Source organism: Rana temporaria, chromosome 4 (genome assembly GCF_905171775.1).
Source record: "Rana temporaria chromosome 4, aRanTem1.1, whole genome shotgun sequence".
NCBI lineage: Eukaryota > Metazoa > Chordata > Amphibia > Anura > Ranidae > Rana > Rana temporaria.
The window spans coordinates 215,461,611-215,483,295 of record NC_053492.1 but is presented as its reverse complement, the minus strand read 5'-3'; the positions used below and the strand labels follow the sequence as shown (position 1 = coordinate 215,483,295).

The following is a 21,685-nucleotide window of genomic DNA, read 5'->3' as shown; positions in this document are numbered from 1 at the left end:
AGGTTTTTTTATCAGCCCAAATGAATTTATTAATAGTACGTTGAACGGATTCCAATTTGGTTTTTGATAAGTTGATAGGGAGGGCGCGAAAATAATATAGTAGTTTAGGGATGATATTCATTTTTATTGCACATATCCTACCGAGAAAGGAGATGTGGTATGAGGACCATGTCTTAAGGAGAGAACTTAGGTGTGAAAAGATTGGAAGATAATTGGCTTTGTATAATTATGTGAGGGTGTGACATTGACTCCTAAGTATCTAATGGAGTGTGGACACCATATAAAGGGGAAATTGAGTCGTAAAAGGTTTTGTGTGTCTATAGGAATATTTATTGGGAGGATTGAGCATTTATTCGTGTTAATTTTTAGGCCAGATATATTGTGAAAAGAGTTCAGTATCTTTAGAAGAACAGGTATCGATAATTGTGGTTCTGTGAGGAAGACAAGGGCATCATCTGCGTATAGGCTGATTTTGTATTCATTTAATCCATTGGAATAACCTTCTTGATGAGGGGGACCTTGCGGGTGCTGTAGGATTTAATTCATGGCAGTGTATTGTGTTACCAATGGTTTGACTGTCTTCAGATCATTCACGTGGTCCTCTTGTGTAGTTCGGGGCTGATCTCACTTTTCTCAGGATCATCCTTACCCCATGAGGCACAATCTTGCATGGAGCTCCAGGCCGAGGGTGATCAATGGTTATTTTGTACTTCAATTTGCAAATAATCGCTCCAATAAATAGAAAACTGAGTAAACATAGCATATAAACAAAAAAGGCAATTTTGAAATTGATGGCAGCAACAAGCCTCAAAAAAGTTGGCAAAGAAAGTGATTCTAACAAGGAAGAGCTGGAAAAACATTTTGCAACTAATTGGACATGAAAAGAGCATTTTAAAGAGTCAAATTTTCAGAGGTTAAGATGGACAGAGGTTTACCAATCTGTCAAAATCTGCAACTAAAAATTGTCAAACCATTTCAGAATCCTCTCCGTTTCAAACCTCATTTAAAATGATCGGGGGCTGCAAAGAGGAAAACCATTTCTGTGGTCAGATTAATCAAAATGTGGCATTCTTTTTGGCAACCATGGGTAGTGGGTACTGCATTCTCCATTTTAAAGAGAAGGCGGAGCTTCCGGGTTATCAGTGCTCAATTCAAAAGCCTACATCTCTGATGGGGTACATCAGTGAGTATTGAATGGGCAGCTTGCACGTCTGGAAGGCAGCATCAATAGTGAATGATATATCCAGATTTAAGAGCAGCATACGTTCCCACCCACCCACTTGGGGTGATTCACTAAAGGAAAATAGACTGCAGTTTGCAAAGAAAGGGTATGTGGACCCATGGGTAAAGAATGCTGCACACCCCTGCTATGTCTTGAGAAAAGAGAAAATTACCCCTAGGGGCTTTGTGCTGCAGCAAAGAATAAAAACGTACCAAGAAATAAAAAAGTATAAATTTATTTAAATATAATGTTCGAAAAAAGCCCCAAACAGTGGGGACTCAAGATATGAGCTTAGTGAAAACATAAGTCATACATGGCAAATAAAAACACAAGATGGAACAAGTACAAACATAGCATAACAGTACTGTGAAGTATACAAATACTATGGGCGAAAAACACCCCTACGCGTTTCGACCTTTTAAAAGTAGCGGTCTTCTTCAGGGAGTATTAGTTAGACGCTGCCATAGGTTCTATAAAAAAAGAAATACATACAAAGAGATACATGCAGATGAGTGGAACATAATAACAGAACATAAAGAGGGCCCGCCACCCACAGCCATATAGGTAGATGGCGGGATGCGGGTATTCCTCCTGCAAAAATGGACTAATGTAGAAAATTCCATTGCCACTCACCCAAAGCGTCCACTCGGAGGCGTAGACCCGGACCAGATGAACCAATACCGCACCATCAAACTTCCCGGAGGGGTATCAGAGGGGTGGAGAAAGGGGAGAGGAGCTCCCCTGGGTCAGTGTGGGGAAGGACTCCGAATTCCGGTGCACCAACAAGAGAGGTACCGCCCGGGCCCACGAGAGGTCACCAGATAGCGCGCCAAAGGGTCGCGCCCCGAGGCGGGCCGGGGGGGGAGGGAAAGGGGGGCCGGCAGAAAGGGGGGGGAGGGCAGGACAAAGCGAGGCGGGGAAGGGGCACAGGGGGGAAGGGGGGGGCCCCAACAGAGCTCTTTGTATGTATTTCTTTTTTTATAGAACCTATGGCAGCGTCTAACTAATACTCCCTGAAGAAGACCGCTACTTTTAAAAGGTCGAAACGCGTAGGGGTGTTTTTCGCCCATAGTATTTGTATACTTCACAGTACTGTTATGCTATGTTTGTACTTGTTCCATCTTGTGTTTTTATTTGCCATGTATGACTTATGTTTTCACTAAGCTCATATCTTGAGTCCCCACTGTTTGGGGCTTTTTTCGAACATTATATTTAAATAAATTTCTACTTTATTTCTTGGTACGTTTTTATTCTTTGCTGCAGCACAAAGCCCCTAGGGGTAATTTTCTCTTTTCTCAAGACTGCAGTTTGCATCCACTACAGCGCTTAGAATAGGGAAAAGCTCAACGTTACAAAGAATACCCAATCATATAAAGAAAATGAACAAACAAAACCACTCAATTTTTGCTTGCACGCGATTGCATGATCGAAGTGAGCAGAGCTCCCTCTAATTTACTAAGCTCTGGATCAACTCCGCTTGCAAAGTGCACATGCAATGCGATTTCTGTAAATCAAGCCCAGTTTATTTTTCAGGGAAGGCCTTGCATATTTCAGCAGGACAATGCTAAACCGCATACTGTACCCTATGACAACAGCATGTCTTTGTAGTAGAAGAGACAGGGTGCTTAAAGTGATTGTAAAAGCAGGCGGCTTTTTATCGTTCAAATGTAAATGCAGAAGTGCCGTTAATCGGCTCTCCTTGCCTCACACTGACAGAGTGTGTGGCGAGGAGTGCTGATCAGCGGTATCTCCTCGCATCATCCGTGCCCCGATTACAGTAAAGCCACAGTAGTGCCCATCAGTGTCGACTTTCAGTGCCCATCAGTACCACCTATCAGTGCAGCATATTAGTGCCTCCTCATCAGTGACACCTAATCAGTGCTGCCTCATTAGCGCACACCCGTGAAGGAGAAAAATTACCCATTTACAAAATTTACTAACTAAGAAAAACATTTTTTTCTCAAGATTTTGTCTTTCTAGCAACAAAATTAAAACCCAGCAGTGATTAAATACCACCAAAAGAAAACTATTTGTGTGAAGAATAGGATTAAAAATTAATTTGGGTACAGTGTTGCACGACCGCATATTTGTCATTCAGACTGCAACAGCGCTGAAAGCTTTATAAAATGGCCTGGGCAGGAAAAGGGTGAAAGTGCCCTGTATTGAAGTAGTTAAGATAAAAAAAAAAAAACTTATGTGCAGCAGCCCCTTTTAGCTCTGCTAATCCTTACCTGAGCCCATCTGTATCCAGCGATGTTGCAGGAGAAACTCGGCTGCCCAGGAGACTCTGCCTCATTGGCTGAGACAGCAGCAAAACGCCATTGGCTCCTGTTGCTGTTAGTCAGTGAGCCAGTAAGGCCCCCCCCCCATATTGGCAGAAAGCAAGAGATATGTCACTAGCATACCAGGGAACTCCATACAATGGTCCAACGCAGTGGCAGAACTACCAGGGTTGCAAAGGTCGCACTGGCAACCAGGCCCTGACGTTTGGCCACTGTGTGGGTCCCCAGTCTCCTCTTGCTGTCCTGCTGCAGACATTGACAGCGCTGGTATGACATCTTTGCCTCTATGGCGGTGGTGGCAGTCTATTAGGATCCAGCAACGGATACACTATGGGGCTTGTAGCCAGCTGAGCCCCCCACCTGTCACGTAGCAGCGGTAATGCTGCATAGCCTTCTATGCCAAAAGCCTTGCTAATCAGCCAATCACATGGTAGCAACTTAATGCATTTAGGCATCTAGATGGTGAAGATGACTTGCTGAAGTTCAAACCAAGCACAAAAATAGGGAATTTAAGAGACTTTGAACGTGGCATGGTTGTTGGGCTGGTCTGAGTATTTAAAAAACTGCTGATCTACTGGGATTTTTCACACACAATCATCTCTGGGGTTTACAGAGAATGGTCTGAAAACGCAAAAATATCCAGTGAGTGCCAGTTGAGTGGACTAAAATGCCTTGTTGAGAATGGGCAGATGATAGAAAGGAAACAGTAATGCAAATAACCACTCGTTACAACCAAGTCATGCAGAATACCATCTCTGAACGTACAACACATCGAACCTTGCAGCAGAAGACCACACTGGGTTCCACTCCTGTCAGCTATGGCCAGGAAACTGAGCCTATGATTCACACAGGGTCATTAAAATTGGACAATGGAAGATTGGAAAAACATTGCCTGTTCTGATGAGTTAATTTCCGCTGCGATATACAGATGGTAGGGTTAGGATTTTGCGTAAACATGAAAGCATGGATCCATCCTGCCTTGTATTAACAGTTCAGGCTGGTGGTAGTGAGGTAATGATGTTGGGGATATTTTCTTGACACACTTTGGGCACCTTGGCACCAATTGAGCATTGTTTAAATGCCACTGCCTACCTGAGTATTGTTGCAGATTATGTCCAACCCTTTACGATTACAGTGTACTTTCTTCTGATGGCTACTTCAGGACAATACAGCATGTCACAAAGCTCAAAGTGTCTCAAACTGGTTTCTTGAACATGACAATGAGTTCACTGCACTCCAATGGCCTCTACAGTCACCAGAGCTCAAACCAACCTTTGGGATGTGGTGGACACCTTTGGAATGTGGTGGAAAGGGAGATTCGCATCATGGATGTGCAGCCAACAAGTCAATATAAACCAAAATCTCTAAGGAATGTTTCCAACATCTTGTGGAATCTATGCCATAAAGCATTAAGGCAGTTCTGAAGGCAAAAGGGGGTCCAACCTGGTACTAGCAAAGTGTACGTAAATAAAGTGGCCGGTTAGTGTATATCAACCATATGTTCAGCAGCCATGTGGGCTCCTTGCCAGTAAGGAGGGGGCTTTGGTCAGTAAAACCACCATCATATTAAAATATTAGGTCCAACTAAGAGCATCACCTAAAGTAACCAGAACAAAGTCCCATTGCATTGCCACTGCTGCCATGGAGACAGAGGCCAGCATTGTCAATAGCAGGGACAGGACAGCAAGAGGAGGCTGGGAACCAAAATGATGGAGGAATGCCAGGGCTGATCGCAAGTGTGACCCTAGTAGTTCAGCCACTGGTCCACAGTGGGAGGATTCCCTCTCTTTCACTTGGAATATGTAAATGGGGAAATTGAAGCACATTGTTTTAGTTTACTCTACTAGCTGAGCGAAAACAAAAGTGATCAATGTATGGGCTGTCAAAGTGCCAACTAGACATAAGCAAGTTTTTGAAGCTCTTGGAAGAACAGAGAGGGAGTTCAGTGATCACAGCATACTGCAATTCTCACTCACCCAAGGGCTGAGGCTGGTAGCTCTGGCATCATTGACACAGATAAGTGTAGCTGGTTGGGTTTCATATTTCCCACCCACACATCCCCCCTCTCAGACACATTTTGCTGCGTAAACAAGTGACAAAACACAGCAAAACAGTAAAAAAGTGCAAACTACAACAAATCAAAATGCCCCATGAGCCATTTTGCCACATGTAGTGCAGCCTATTGAAATCAATGGGCTGAGCTATGCGTGTTGTGGGAAAAATGTGCCAAAAATAAATGTGCTCCCACAATGCCAAGTGTGAATGGGACCCGAAAGTGAAATTGTTGTGTTTACAGAAAAACAAACAATGAGGCTCCATTCAAATCTGTGCTGGCAAACCGCACAGAAAAGGTGTGCTGCCATGAGTTTCAGAAACACACAGAAAATGAGCATTGCGCTTTCACTGTCATTAAATGTCAAAGGCACCCCAAGTGCTTATAGCAGGCATGCGTTTGCCCTGTGACAAATGCTGTGCAAACACACACAAAAAAAGGACTAACACACATTACGCTCTGCTCCAGAAAAGTTCGGGAACTGCTATGGGGCGTTTGTCGCAATTTGTATCAAACCAGGCAAGCTCTTGCACTACATAGTACAAACAAGTGGTTGCTGTCCCCACCTATAACAACTGGCCACTGTAGCAAGGTGCATTAGAAAGGCAACACATTTAAAAAAAATAAAAATAAAAAATAAAGAATTTCCAAGCTTAAACTTGCCGACCAGCCTGTGACCAACCGAATTGACCAGTCCAACAGTATTGGTTAAAAACAGGGGTTTAATTGCACTCATTTGCAAATACATGCGTAAGCCACAGAGCCCCGGCAAGGCACCCCATTTCCTGTGGACCTAAAAACTTTAATTTCTGTGAGCCTCCAATAATGGAAGCATGTGCATTTAAATGGACAGGTGTAGGGCGGATAACCTGGAGGGAGCCCACCACTTCTTAAAGGTGCAGGGGCACACTGAACACCCAGCCCATAGCACTATGGCAGCAAAGGCCAGTGCGTTGTCTACCCAACATCATTTATAGTACAGTATAGCAACAACTGGTTATTGCCCCCACCTAATAACTGGGTCACTACAGCAAGTAGCATTGAAAAGGCAACGCATGTAAAAAAAACAAAAAAACAAACAAAGGAATTTCCAAGCTCAACTTACCGACCAGCTTGTGTCCAACCAAATTAACCTGCCTAACAGTATGCGGTAAAAACAGGGGTTTCGATGCAATTATATTGGCCAGGCAACACACCGACACCTTTGCTGCCATAGTGCTGTACGCTGGTTGTTCAGTGTATCCTTGCACCTTTAACCGCTACCAGTTATATTGCGGCAGGTTGGCACCCCTGGGCTGTAGGCACGCGCCACGCGTCCCCGGTGACGACGTGAGTGCTCGGCGGGCGCGATGACCACCGGGCACTGGCAATCGCTTGCGACAGAGCGATAACCGTGAACTGTGTGTGTAAACACACAAATCCCAGTTCTCTCAGGGGAGAGGAGACAGGTCGTGTGTTCATACTAAGTATGAACACCGATCGGTCTCCTCCCTTAGTCAGTCCCATCCCCACCAACAGTTAGAATAAACCTAGGGAACACATTTAACCTCTTTCCCTGCCAGGGACATTTATACAGAACACAGTGCATTTTTATAGCACCGATCATTGTATAAATGTCAATGGTCCCAAAAATGTGTCAAAAGTGTCAAAAGCTCTTTTTGTGGGGGAAAAGAATAACGTAAATTGTGTTTGGGTACAGCATTGCATGACCGTGCAATTGTCCGTTAAAGCAACCCAGTGCCGTATTGCAAAAAATGGCCTGGTCGGGAAGGGTGTAAATTCTTCTGGGGGCTGAAGTGGTTAAGGAGGGGATGGCTCCCTTCAGGTTATCCTGCCCTACACCTGTCCTTTTAAATGCATGTGCTTCCATTGTTGGAGACTCTCAGAAATTAGAGTTTAGGTCTACAGAAAATGAGGTGCCTTGTCGGGGCTCTGTGGCTTATGCATGCATTTGCAAACGTGCAGCTAAACCCCTGTTTTTAACGCATACTGTTGGACAGGTCAATTTGCTTGGTCGCAGGCTGGTCGGTAGGTCGAGCTTGAAAAGTTCTTTGTTTTTTTTCCTCTTTCACTAAATAGTAGATGGTAGATCTGAAAGGAGATTGTACAATCAGTTTGTACAGAAAGTGGGTAGAAACAACACAAGAGGTGGTGGTGTGATCAAGAGTGGTGAACACACCCCCTTTGTGATACAGCAAGGAAGTGCATGCTGGGATATGATATACAGGAAATGGACTCTAAAAACATTTTTTAAAAATCCAAAATAGACAGATGAAAATTGAGAGTCTATAAAAAGTAGCAAGTTAGTTACAGATAAACACATTGGGATGGCTGGGCCAGAAATGACAACAGAAAACACTTCCATTTATAATGAAAAAAGTGAAATTCTTTGTGAAAAGGGGAACTTTGCCTTTACACGAAGAGGGAATGCTACACTTATAGCAAACAAGGCTCTATCGCGACGTTGATGTTTCTGCCATCAATTTCAAAATCTTATTTTTTTTCTTAAAATTGTACATTTTCTTAATTTAAACATTTCATAATCCTCACGTTTTTTTTTTATGCATTGGGGTTGTAAAAAGGATCTATGTACATTTTTTTTTTTGTAGTCTGCAGGAGCCAGATACACAGATAATTTTTATACAGGGTAGACAGGATAGATTGAAGGAGGGAATAGCTTTAGGCTGGGTTTACACTAATACGACACAGCCATACGACTTTCATCCTACTTTGCTCTGCGACATCAGTCATACATTGGTCCGACATCCATCCGACTTTCATGAACAGCATACTGCTTTGATCCAACTTTGTGATAGTCTGACTTGTACTTTGACCAATCAAAACAATCCCAGTGTGAGATAAATTCCTTTTACTGCTATTGTAACCACAATGTCGGATGTCAAAAGTCGGATGGTAAGGACAAGGATCCTACTTTGGTCCGACTTCAATGATATTCAATGGGCTGAAGTAGGATCAAAGTCGGACCAAAGTAGTAGAGGAAGCATTTTCAAAGTCGGACCAGTTCAGATGGCTCCTATAGGGAAACATTGATTTTCACACATAATGCGACATGAGCTCCCAATGTCGGAGCGTTTGCCGGACAAGTGTGAACCCGGCCTTAGGAACAGTTTGTGTTGGGCTTTAAATTTCACTTTAAGTGGTCTCATTTACACATAAAACTGATTCGCTCATACCTTACTCTTCAGTTTGTCCATATGCACCAATTTTTCCTGTAGAACAGAGATAATTCTACATGGATCCTCTGTCAGGGGTGCACAATACTAAATATGTACCTCTAAAAATAAGAATTTATACACATAGCAACACTAAAAGATATAAAACAGTTTAAAAAAGTAATGCAACAAATAAAAAAATTACAGCAAAACTACCCAACCAAAGCCATTACTTTAACATAAACTACGGCAAAAGTAGTAAAGATGCTTCTAGATCAGTAATGTAATCAGCTTCAAATCTCAAATACTGCCGTGAAGATTCACAGTGACCTACAAAATGCCCTTACAAAACATTTTCCAGGTTGAACACTGTTGAAAGAACAAATATCTGTCACTGCAAATTATTCTAATGTTTCAAGCAAGAGTGCAGCAGGGCAGCTGTAACAGTTTACAAATTAAAGCAATGCTGTGGAATAAATGCATTTGACAGTGTATTTTATTTGCATGCTAATGGTAATATTTGATGCTATGCAAAGGCAGAAAGCAAAAGGATCAAAACAGCCCTTCGTTCTTCAACTAGACAACAAAACCAGTAAGGTTATATTGAAATGGCCAATATGAATAGAAATAGCCCTGAATTTTAAAATACAAGTATTATTGCTTTGTTTAAATAAATTATATGTCCAGAAAAAACTAAAAACAAGGATTTATTCTTCACTGCGCCCTTTCGCTTCAAGAGCAATTTTTTTGTACACATGGTAAAACATTTTAGGTCTGAAGTTTAAACTCCCAAATATTACTCAAATTCTGAAAGCAGATACAGTGGAGAATACCATGCTGGTATTTTTTTCCTTATAAATTTGTTTTGTGTCACATGAGTTAAGAACAATGGTTTATCAAATGCATATTTTCAGAAAGAAAAAAAAAAGCATTAAAGTGAATGTAAACCCGATTCATGAAATTTGATCTGGGCATGTAGTGTTTACTTATCTCTCTAAAGCACCAAGTTCTGTGTATTTCTGCTGTTTTATTCCTCTGTTATCAGCATGATAATTTCGAAACTAGGAGTGCCTTTTGTGGTGTTAACATTCAAAATATGGAAAGTTCAAGAATGGATACTGTGTAATTACTATATATGTGTATAATTGACTATACGGGAAGATCACAAATTAAAAACACCGGATTAAAGGCCTAGGACACACAAGCTTTTTTGGTTCAAGCCAGCTCAGGTTGGAGATGAGGTACTAACGATCTGACGCTCGTACAGCATATCTCCCCTGCTGAGCCATTGTGTTTTGAGAGGGGGGGGCAGCCTCTCTGGTAACTCAGACTCTGGACAGCACTCTTAGCCATTGGCTGAGCGCGCTAATTGGGAGTTGGTCAGCTGCTGGTTTTTCCAGCTTCTGTCAGATCGGCTGCCACACACACGGGCTGAATATTGCCAGTTCTTTTTTTGGCCTGAGCGTAGGCTTAAAGGGCACTTTCGTTCTTTATAATTTGACAGGGGTGTGTTCTCTGGAGTCCTGCAATATGACAGGAGGCCGTATGTGCAGGACAGAATTGCAAAAGGTATGACAGCAGGCAATATGTGAACAAGAGTGTGGAGGGTGTGACAGCAGAAAGAATAGTTATTTTTTGACCCACAATGGTTTTATTGATCTTTTCATAATTAATAAAATCACAAAAAAATAGACATAGCGATACAGATAAATATTAGAGGGAACATTAAAATCAGTGTCCAGAGAACAGGCTATTGTTACACTGGCATTGCTTGTGTCAGCAGCATTGTGGACTGCGAAGGTGATGGGGAGGACACAAACTAAAATAGGAGTAGTGACAGTGGAATTTCAGACAATAGGGGTTAAAAAGGGAACACCCAAATCAGGTTATTAGCAATGACTTTGTCATGAAGTCAAGATGTACTAAAGGTGGCACTGGGGATCATAGGAGACAGGACTTTGTTACCAGAGATGTTTAAACAGGCAATGGGTCAGTGGAACTGAAATTCCCATTTGACAGAGTCAGTGGAGATTGGACTGTTGGCATTCTGCACTGAATAAATCTAAGGGATTACATGTGCTGGAGACTGGATGCTGAGGGGTTAATGCACAAGCACTTGGAACAGAAGGGTTATTACACATGTGCTGGTGACTGGCCACTGAGGGGTAAATTCATATATGCTGGGGACTGGCAGCCAAGAGATCATTGCACATAAGCAGAAGAGTAGGGGAAGAGTCTGAAGATAAAGCACATACAGCAGGTACCAAGTGCTGAGGGTTATTCTACACGAGATGGGTGACAAGACGTTAACATACATTAGGCAGCACTCCAAATGGCTAACTTTTTGATCTTCATATATTTATAAAGGAAAAGCAACATATACAGACAAAACCGTACACCAGAGTATATGGACAAGATCTCCCCACAGTTCCTCCATCTATACAGAGACAAACTCTCAATACAAGCAACATATGCATTTTCATTAGAACAGGGAGGTGAGCCAGGCGAATAGTACAGCAAACATCAATACACATAGATACCAGAAAAAAAAAATCAGTTGACATGCAGATACCCAGGATCAGGCAGAGGTGGGGATCACAACGATTCAGAGTAAAAACCCTGTAAAATCCCACAGGTGGATCTCACTCAATAAAGTGTTTTTTACTCAAACATTGTGATTCCCGCCTGTGTCTGATACTGTGTTTTGAAATACATTATTGTGTATTGTATTGTTGAGGACCTGTGTATTGTTGAGTGTTGAGTATTAGTGTCAGGAAGCTAGTTGTTAATCTGGAAATCAAAAGGAGGAGAGAGAAGCGCTAAGCCAATCCTTTAAATAGCTTAGAATGTATTCAGTTCACAAGTAAAGCACTAAAAACTTGCATGAAAAATGTTGGAGCACTTTCAGAGTGCTAGAGCGGGTGGGAACTTCCACATGCAGTGTCACAGGAGCACAGGAGAGCCGCCGTAAAAAGTCTCCATTGAGGGATCCATGAGCACCGTGTGTTAGCCGCAGCTGGAGCCTCGATAAGCCTCATGGAGATGTTGGCTGTGTGTCTCTGGGTGGGAGTGGTCATGGGCTGCAAACTGGGGAGCCTCCCACATGCCGTCTGTCCAATCAGAATGCATTTAGAAGGTACGGCCTCGCCTTCATCAGCTCTAGTTAACCTGGACAGGGTATAATCCCAAATCTTTATTAAATTAGTAGGTACGATGCCCAGCGGGTGTGAAGATGCGATTCGGTGTACATCTTGTGGCATGTATGCGTTCCTTGATCATCTGACCGAGGACGAATACTGCGGTGCAAAATGTAAGCACATTGTTTTCCCTGGAAGCCCAGGTTCTGGATCTAGGGAAGCAACTGTCAGAACTGAGAAGTCCCTCCATACTAAAAGGAAAGCACTAGAAAAAGAGTAGGATGGGTGAGTCAGAAAGGATAGAGGGGAAAGGGCCAGGGAGGTCGATCCTGGGCTGGAACATCCCAATAAGTATGTCCATTGAGTGACATTGGTGCTGAGGGACTCCCGTAGCTGTCAGGGGAAGAACTCATCTAGCGAGTGTGGGGGGCGGGGGGGTGAAGGGAAAGGAAAGACAGATCCTGGTGGTAGGGGACTCAATTCTTAGAAGGACAGAGAGGCCAATCTGTGACAAAGACCTAAAGCGTCAAACTGTTTGCTGTCTACCAGGCGCTCGAGTTCGGCACATCACAGATCTGATGGACAGATTATTGGCGGGGGCTGGGGAAGTCCCAGCTGTCATGGTGCACCTTGGCCCCAATGACAAAGTCAGAGGTAGATGGAGTGTCCTAAAGAACGATTTTAGGGACTTAGGAGCTAAATTGAGGAAAAGGACCTACAAGGTAGTATTGTCAAGAATATGAATTCCCTTCTATAGGCGGTGGTTTCAGCACGCGGCATCGATGGTTTCAAAAAACCATTTAGATAAGGACCTGAATGACCACAACATACAGGCATATACAATGTAATACTGACATATAAATCACACACACATAGGTTGGACTTGATAAGACTTGTCTTTTTTCAACCTCACCTACTATGTAACTATTATTAGACTGTATGGAGCTTTACATTAGACTGATTTGAGGCAGGAGGGCGGAGGAATCTGGGCCCATTAGGGTTTGTCTGCACTTCCCTATATGCAACAGCATATTCCATTAATCCCTATGGATGATGAAGCTGTAATTTATAGAGCCTTGGTGGACACAAGAGTTGGCGTCATCACAAACAGAAGCATTTACATATTTATTGGCTGCCAAGCTCCTTGCTTTGAGCTTACCTGAGCTGTGAGTCAAAACAGATTACAGTTCATCATAAATTGCAGCAACAAGCATAAGTGTCAGCCATTGTGCTTATTCTGGAACTAATGGCTCCGAAAGTCTAACTTCAGTTAATGAAAAAGGAGAAATTCTTCAATATTGACATAATAGAGTAGAGTTTTCTACAGCTGAAATCTGAAATGTCACTATGCAAACCAATGTTACAGTTAATTATAACTAGAAATGAAACCCTAAGAGGGTATTTCATTTAGAAACCCTTACTTTTAATTAAAATAAATAGCCTATAGAGCTAGAACATGAGCCCGACCTGACAAATGTGAGGAGTTACATTTCTGCTTTGTAGAAATGTGCCTGCTTGACATGCACATCATATTCATTACTTTTCAAAAGGTTTGCATCAAGCATTATTATACTCCGTGACTCATTAAGTAAACACTGTGATGAATACTTTCCAAGACAGTATGTTGAGAAAATAACTGACACCTGAAGTACATTTTCCTCATAATCTATCCTGAAGTATTTTCAAAACTTTTTATAAGTCAGTAGTATAGCAGATAGACTTTAGAAAAAAAAAAAATATCCAACAACCAACATGCTGGTTGCAGCTGTGGACAAATTCTTGGGGTATAGCGAAATAAGTTTGGGCACTGCAGAAAAAAACTTGAATCTGGGCATCACAAAGTTTCATCATCAAGAATTATTATAATCATTATTTGAACATAACAAAAAACTTGAATGCTTGAACATCTTCAAAGCAATAGCATAAGATAGGATCGTAATTGGTGGAATCAAGAGGGGGTAAAGACAGGTAGTTTTAGGTTCTGTCTGAGCTGAATGTTATGGCTCTTTATCTGGCTGCTACCTCCTTGCCAATTCTCTCTTTAGAGATTTGGCGTTCAGCACAGATTAAAAAAAAAATAAAGAAGAAAAATGCTTCTGGTCTCATAGATCATAAAGGTGATTGGAGACAATCTAGCTTTCAATCACTTCTATTGTAAGCCGGTACAACTGCGGTGCCAGATTAGATGGCGGGCTTCCCACAGGGAAGGGAGAGCCCAGGGAGGTACCCCTTTTGCCACCTGTAAAAGCAATCCAGCGACCAATTACCTGCTAAAATTGCTTTTATTTTGCAGAGCTTTAAAAAAACAATACTGTATACTCCGGTTATAAATAACATTTGTCCCTGTGCCTGTGTTCGGTAAAAAAAATACACTGATCTGTACGGATATAAGCTCAGAGTTCTGGGCTCCTCTCCTCCGGCTCACAGCTGCGATGGGCGTGGCCGAGCCATCCCGCTGATGTCATCCAGGGAGGAGGTGGAGAGGAGGGAGAGAGAGAGATGACAATCAGCTGAGCACCTGGAGCCGCTCTCATACAAGGTACAGATTGGCAGATTTTTTACATTAAACAGGCACAGGGACACATGTAAGTAAGGTACATAGGGGAGAAGATTTTTTTTTATAGCAGATAGAGGAGCAGGAGTGGGCGCAGAGAGCTGCAGAGAGCAGTGCTGCGACTGGTGAAGTCACGCAAATGGACCACGATGTCAGGGCTCAGCAGCCATAATTGTGGTCTATTTGCAGAGGGGAGGCAGGATCATCCAGGATTTTTTTAGTGTATAAAGGGGGCCAAAGGAACACAGCACAAGCACTGTGCTATGCCGTATTACATGCTTTAAAGCGGTTGTATACCCGCATTTTTTTTTTTTTTTTTTAACACCTGAAAAGTAAAAGCCATAATGAGCTAGTATGCACCGCATACTAGCTCATTATGAAATACTTACCTTAAAACGAGGTGTAGGGAACTTACCTGGTCCACGCTGAGCGAGATGTCATCTTGCTCCGGCGTGTCTTCTGGGTATCGCCGCTCCAGCTCTGCGATTGGCTGGAGCGGCGATGTCGTCACTCCCGCGCATGCGCGCAAGAGATTTCATTCCGGCAAGGGCCGGCGGCGGCCGGCCCTTTAGCCAAGGATCCCCCCTGCGCATGCGCCACTGCAATCAGCGGCGCATTGCGAGGGGAATATCTCCTAAACCGTACAGGTTTAGAAGATATTCTTTATAGGCTTACCTGTAGGTAAAAGTCAAAAAGTGGGGTTAACAACCATTTTAAAGGAGCAGTATTTGGGGGGGGGGTTAAACTATTTAAGATGGGCAACTGTCAGGCTTATGACATGAAGTTGCATTGCTTAGCTGTTGCATATAACATTTTCTGTGAATAATGCTTCAATATATTTGAAGGCACAAAGATTTACAAAAGGTTTTGTGAATTTGTTCCTGTTTTTCTTTATAGTAGTGCAAAGTAATCCTACAATCTTTTTTTTAATCAAACAGGTTCTTAATTGAATGATAAGCAAACTGGTACAATCTGGCAACAGTAATTCACATTACACTTTGAAAATACATCAGCAGCCTTCAATACAAAGAAAATGGGAAAACCAGATACAAGAGCACATGAACGGCATATGCAGGCAGCAACACCACTGTGTAATGAATAATAGACTTGACACACATCAAAAGTGCACCGTCTCCAAATTATTATCAACCATTGCAGCTACCACACAAGTTCACGTAGGCCGAGTCCAGGGGTATCCAACCACAGTGCCCATACCTTCTCAAACTTTCCCATGCATCCCCTATGTTGTCATACATATATTTCAATATTCTGTGTGAAGGAGGGTCGGACAACTTCCATAGCAGGAAAAGTAACTTGCAGGCCTGGAAGAGAGCTTGATTAAATGCCACCCTCATGGGCTCTTCTGGTATGGGATCAGATAAGATTCCCAACAGGCAGTGTCTATATGAAACACCCTGTTAAGGGTATCCAGGACAGCTGTCCAATAGTGGTGGAGCTTAGGACACCTGTAGAGAAGATGGATAAGGTCACCCCTATCACGTTTGCATCTATAACATGTAGGATTTGTGAGCATACCCATATCAGAGCCTAGCAGGAGTGCAGTGTGATCTCAGTACCATGTACAATTGATACAGTTTCTGTGAAGAAATTAAAGAGCTTGATACCACAGCCTGCAGTGCATCTCCCCACTGGCCCCCTGATAGTGGACCTATGTCCCTTTCCAATTTTTCACGAGCCTTGGTGGGGTAACCATCCAGGTATTTACTCAGTAGCATGTTGTAGCACTGGAAAAGAAAGCCTTTAGCACAGTCAACTGAGAAAATAAATGTAGGAGGTTGGTGTTCTGGCAATGAGGTCCATAAAATGTCCTCCCCTTTGAGCTCTGACAGCATATTTCAATTGCAGGTAGTAGAATAGCATAGATTGAATCTCTCCTTAACTGCAAAAGGGAGTCGATTCCCATTCTGGAAGATATGCATCAAATGGGTCACTCCACCCTACAAGAATTTAATCTTGCATTAACCACCTAACAAGTTACTGTAGTTGCATATAAATGTGAAGTCTCTAGTGTAGACTGTGGAGAATGTGTATAAACATTAACAAAATGACCACATGCACAGCAAACACATTGCAACCTTTACCATATAAAGTAATATTTATTCTCTAGCGATTTGCTATTTAACTGCATGAAACCGTTTTTTTTACACCAGGACTCGCACAGACTTACCAAGAGCTGATTCTCCGTCAGCACTAGTTCAGTGAGGCTTTCACATTCTCCAATGCTTTCAGTCAGTTGTATGAGGTGATTCTGGTCCACTTTAAGTATTGACAACCTTTTAAGTTTCCCTGTCAATTGGAAACAAAAATTCATCAGATTCTCAGAGTACATGTGACAGGATTCTGAATTAGAATTAGCATTTCATTTTTTCAGTATTAGCTAAAGCTGATCTAGCTTAGCCTACTACTATAGTCCATTTATGAAGGATTTCTAAAGCTAAACTAAGCAATGTTTACATAGTTACATGGGTTCAGCTCAGAGCAATGTAAATATGTATGTGCTGTACCTGCGTGGAAACTGGGAATCACTGAACACAGGAGGTAGCCCGCTCGCCATGGGAACCATTCAGAGAACTTGTTTTGTGTTCTCTGATTGAATGCGGACGCGATGGATATAGTGAAATAACATTGCCCAATCAGAGAATGCTTTGCATTAATTGGGAAAATAGAATGTGTCCTCTGAATGGCACACACGCCGAGCAAGTGACCTCCTATGCAGCAGCTCTGCACAGCACCAGGGAGCTAGTGGAAATCACTGTAGTAGCTGCGTCTACTACAGTGATTTCCACATTCTAGCGGGACCAATGCAACTATGTAAAAAAGTAGAACTATAGGCAAAACGTTTCCATTTTGGATAGAGTAAGGAAGGGTTATACCCCTGTAAAGTGTACTTTAACCATATGTGCCCCATTGGGGGGAGAAAGTGAGAAGAAATCCTTACAAATTAAAGTAATGTCTTGGGGACCCCCAGGCCACCAGAACTAGCTTCCCCATAGGTAGATTTCCCTTATATTATTACTTAAATGTGAGATTTTCTTTTACTTTCAGGACAAATGGAGCAGGTGAATCTCTCCAATGGGCACACAGTGTTCTAATCTATTTCTCCTCTATCCAAAACTTTAAACTTTAAGTTTTAAAAACCTTTTAAAAGTATATATCTGTGGTACACTTGCAATATTATTGAACCTGTCCTTCCTTCACACAACAGACAGATGTAATATTTAACAAAATTGTTTAATGCAAAAACATAATTTGAAAACATCCTTGTGGATATTTCAAATAACAATTCAGGCCAGATCACTACAGCAACTGTGTAGCAGCTGCAAATTGCCCTGCTTATTTTTCCCTGGCATCTGCTGCTAGCTACAGGGTAGCCGCTCTATCTTGCTACACAGTCTTTGCTAAATACATGCTGCTTCAATTGTTGTGGCATTACTTTTGACTGCAGTTCATTTATTCTAGCAACATAAAAGCAGAAGAGAGCAATCTTGAAGCTGCAATAAAATTGCTGCCGCAAATTTGCTTGCATTGCAGCCAAAATACTCTGTATACATTAAATCAAAAAATTGTTTAAAGCAAAAAATAAAATAAATAACAAAAAAAACATACATAGCAAAGTTCGAACACAATGGGGGAGATTTACCAAAGCTGGTGCACTCAAAAACAGGTGTAGCTGTGCATGGTAGCCAATTGGCTTCAAACATCAGCTTGTTCTGCTAAGCTTTGGCAATGAAACCTGGAAGCAGATTGGTTTCTATGCAGAACTGCACCAGATTTTGCACACTCTAGTTTTAGTAAATAACCCCCAATTTCTCCACTTGGAATAGTAGGTGTTGGTGCCCAGTATGTAAAAAAAAAAAAAAAACAGAAAAGGCCTGGCAACTTCCAGTTTTTTAGTATTTAAGCCCCCTCTGCAGCCTGGAAACAATCACGATTTAGAATATTCTGCATGCAAACATTCTTTCTCTGAAGAGGGTTGCCAAGTAATCGAAGGAGAATTGTCTGGGACCAATAAAAGGCTTATTTTGTAGTTTTTTTTCCCCTTTGGAATGTAGGTAATCAGAATTTAAATTCATCTGTATCAGGTTTTTTTGATAGTTTAAAGTTTGCCTTTCTTCAAAGTTGTGTGTGAGCGGATCTGAACCATCACTACATATGTCTTACCAATGCCATCAGGTAAAACCTCAAGTAAGTTTTGTGACACGAGCAGATCTGTTAATGAAATCAAACCGCTGATCTCCTCTGGAAGTCTTTCCAGCTTGTTCTCGGACACATCCAAACAAAGCAAGTTTTTCAGGTTTCCTATTTCCTACAAAACAGTGAACAAAACAAGTCCAAATAAGATTCAAATATGTCTGCTCACATTTTGTGTCCTGACCTGGGTGAATGAATCATACCAGAAACTGTAGAAGAAAGGTTTATAGTAGCTAAATCTTAATCTGATAATAATATGCAAGCAAACTTTCTAACCATTACATTGCAAAAGCCCACAAATGACCTGTAAGATCACCCATAGTAAGAGAGAGTCTGAAAAATCTAAGATACGATTTTACTATAAAAAGTGTAACTAATGAGAATTTTCCAATTTTTTGCCTGCATCATACAATTTCTTAAAGAATGTGTTATCCCAACATTTCATATATATATGATATGTGCCTGTACTTGTGTGAACATGTACTTTGCATTGCTTCCTTTGAGTGAAATACCTGGTGATCCTGCCAGTCACCCTGTTTTTCTTTTTTAAACTGACCACACTGGGCATAGAAGCACATCCATCTCAGCGTGATCAGTTTTCTGGTCAAGATTTGTGCTGAAACATCCATCCCCATTTTAAACTGAACGTGTTTTACGAGGTAAGGGTTTTCACATATATTTTAATTTATTTTTGCCCCATTTCAACTGTATTTTGTACACCACCATTGTCAACACAAATTCTCTGAGAATTTACACCACCCTAAAAAGGATACGTTCACCTTTGGTAACATGTTAAAATATTCCACCTGTTTTTTAGGGTGGAACATGTAAAATGTTCCCAATGCTGCAGCCGCTACCCGATTACCTTCACCCCTTGACAGCAGTATGATGAGAAGTTGCCCATACCAGATGTCACCATTTTAAATCAGCGTGACCGTGCAGCTGTGCGTGTGTGAATGAGGACATGCCCCAACAACCTTTGTGGCCGTTGGCTTGTAGCTCTCAATGAACTATCATGGTGCTGTGGAGCGCCAAGGTAGTTCACTGATTATTCTTGTCAGTGTATCTGCTTGCCCGTATGGCATGTAGAGGCATACAGATACACTGACAGATCTGCAGGAGACCTGCATGGCACCAAAAAAAAAAAAAAAAAATATATATATTATATATATATATATATATATATATATATATATATATATATATATATATATATATATATATATATATATATATATATATATATATATATATATATATATAAATAAAATATCACACAGTGAACTTCTCCTTTAAGACTGATGTAACCTATTATTTTCAGCAGACACACGTGCCAGTTTCTTTTCTAAAACTGTCTATTTTTAATGTTGACGTTTCACAAAATAGGAGAAAACCAAGCAACAATTTGTGGTAACATTTCTCATAAGATCAAATTATTACTGCATGTATTATCTATGGATATAACCTAGGTTGTGAATGAAATGCCAGGGTTTGATACATCACAAGACTCCAGCTACATGGGCATGTTGTAATCTGTCACTTCTACTTGACATCAGCTGGCCTTCGTGGAAATGAGAATCTGGCACATTTTTTTAAATGATGGTGAAATTTCACTTTTGTCAGGAAGCCTACAACAGATGTAGATATGTGGAGTAAGGCATCAAACACCTGTGCACCACATTCAAGTGTCTGTGGCAGCAGCAGCCCTATGCATTGAAAGTCCAAAATGGAATGCAAGGGGCATTTATATATGAAAAAGACTGTGGAATTAGTCAAAAACCTTAAAAATCATAAAATCATATTGGTGTCCTAAAGTGGATGTAAACCCCAACAATGAACTTGTCTTTTTTCTTTTGGTCTGTTAAATAAACTTTTGAAAGCGTTTTGTTATATCTGCTCAATAAGTGCAAAAACATACCAGTTCTCAGAAATTCAGAACCACACTGTGTCCCATGCATAGTTCTTATCTACTACAGAACAATTATGCTCTTTGTTGTGATGAGAAGAGGAGGAAGCATTCAGTAATTTAGCCGAAAACTGGGCCGGGCTAACATGTATTACACAGATTTACTGCACATGTTTTTATTTGCCAACTGCACAATGAGGTAAGAACATGCCATAATATCTATGGATTTATTGAGAAATTATGCCCAGACCAGTTTTATTAACAGGTAAAGTTCACCTTTGTCAACATTTTACATCTGTATTTAGGGTGTAACATGTAACATGTTAAAAAGGGAAAAAACATTCCCCTCTGGGTGATCTACACTGCAATAATTTTAACAAACTTTGTTGCAGATTCCTACCTTTTGTTATTCTGAAGAAATCCCTCTGTCTGTGTCCATGTGGGAAAGTAAATCTAATGGGAGTAATTTCATAATCAAACAGAGCACCAATGAGGAAAGCTGATGGGTCTGCATCCCTCTAGATCTCCTATTGGGAGTATCTCACCAAAAATGAAATGCAGGGGATGCCAGATATCCGACTTGCATCTTAATGCAGACATCTGGGGAAATCAGTGAGCCAATCACACAAGCAGGAAATTATGTTTCTAGGGGGCGTTCTGTACACCTCTAGGTAGCCATATTGCATTAAGCAAAATAATAAAATACTGCGCTCCTCCAGAAATGTGTCTGCCAACACAACAAAGGATAAATGGAACAGAATATAGAAACAAAGTGCAGCACCGCTAAAGGCAAAAAAGGGATTTTTAATAACAGGTTACCTGTAAAATCCTTTTCTTGTAGTACATCACGGGACACAGAGCAGCAAAGCCATTACATATGGGTTATATAGTGTACCTTCAGGTGATGGACACTGGCACTCTCCGACAGGAAGTTCCCTCCCTATATAACCCCCACCCATAGTGGGAGTACAAAAGTTTTGTAGCAAGCAATATGCATCCCAAAATTCCCCAAAAGAGGGGTGGGAGCTCTGTGTCCCGTGATGTACTACAAGAAAAGGATTTTACAGGCAAGCTGTTATTAAAAATCCCTTTTTCTTTATCGTACATCACGGGACACAGAGCAGCATAGCCATTACATATGGGATG

General features: G+C 41.5%; 1 protein-coding gene across 1 annotated transcript in view; it reads right to left on the bottom strand.

The window, feature by feature from the left end:
* Positions 1 to 21,685, bottom strand: part of LRRC1 (leucine rich repeat containing 1) — a 239,647-nt gene that overhangs the window by 20,165 nt on the left and 197,797 nt on the right. Inside the window, exons 8-9 of the mRNA XM_040349833.1 lie at positions 18,604 to 18,748; positions 16,610 to 16,728 (exon numbers count right to left, since the gene is read on the bottom strand). Coding sequence (XP_040205767.1) covers positions 16,610 to 16,728; positions 18,604 to 18,748 — 264 coding nt within the window. The remainder of the gene's footprint in view (positions 1 to 16,609; positions 16,729 to 18,603; positions 18,749 to 21,685) is intronic.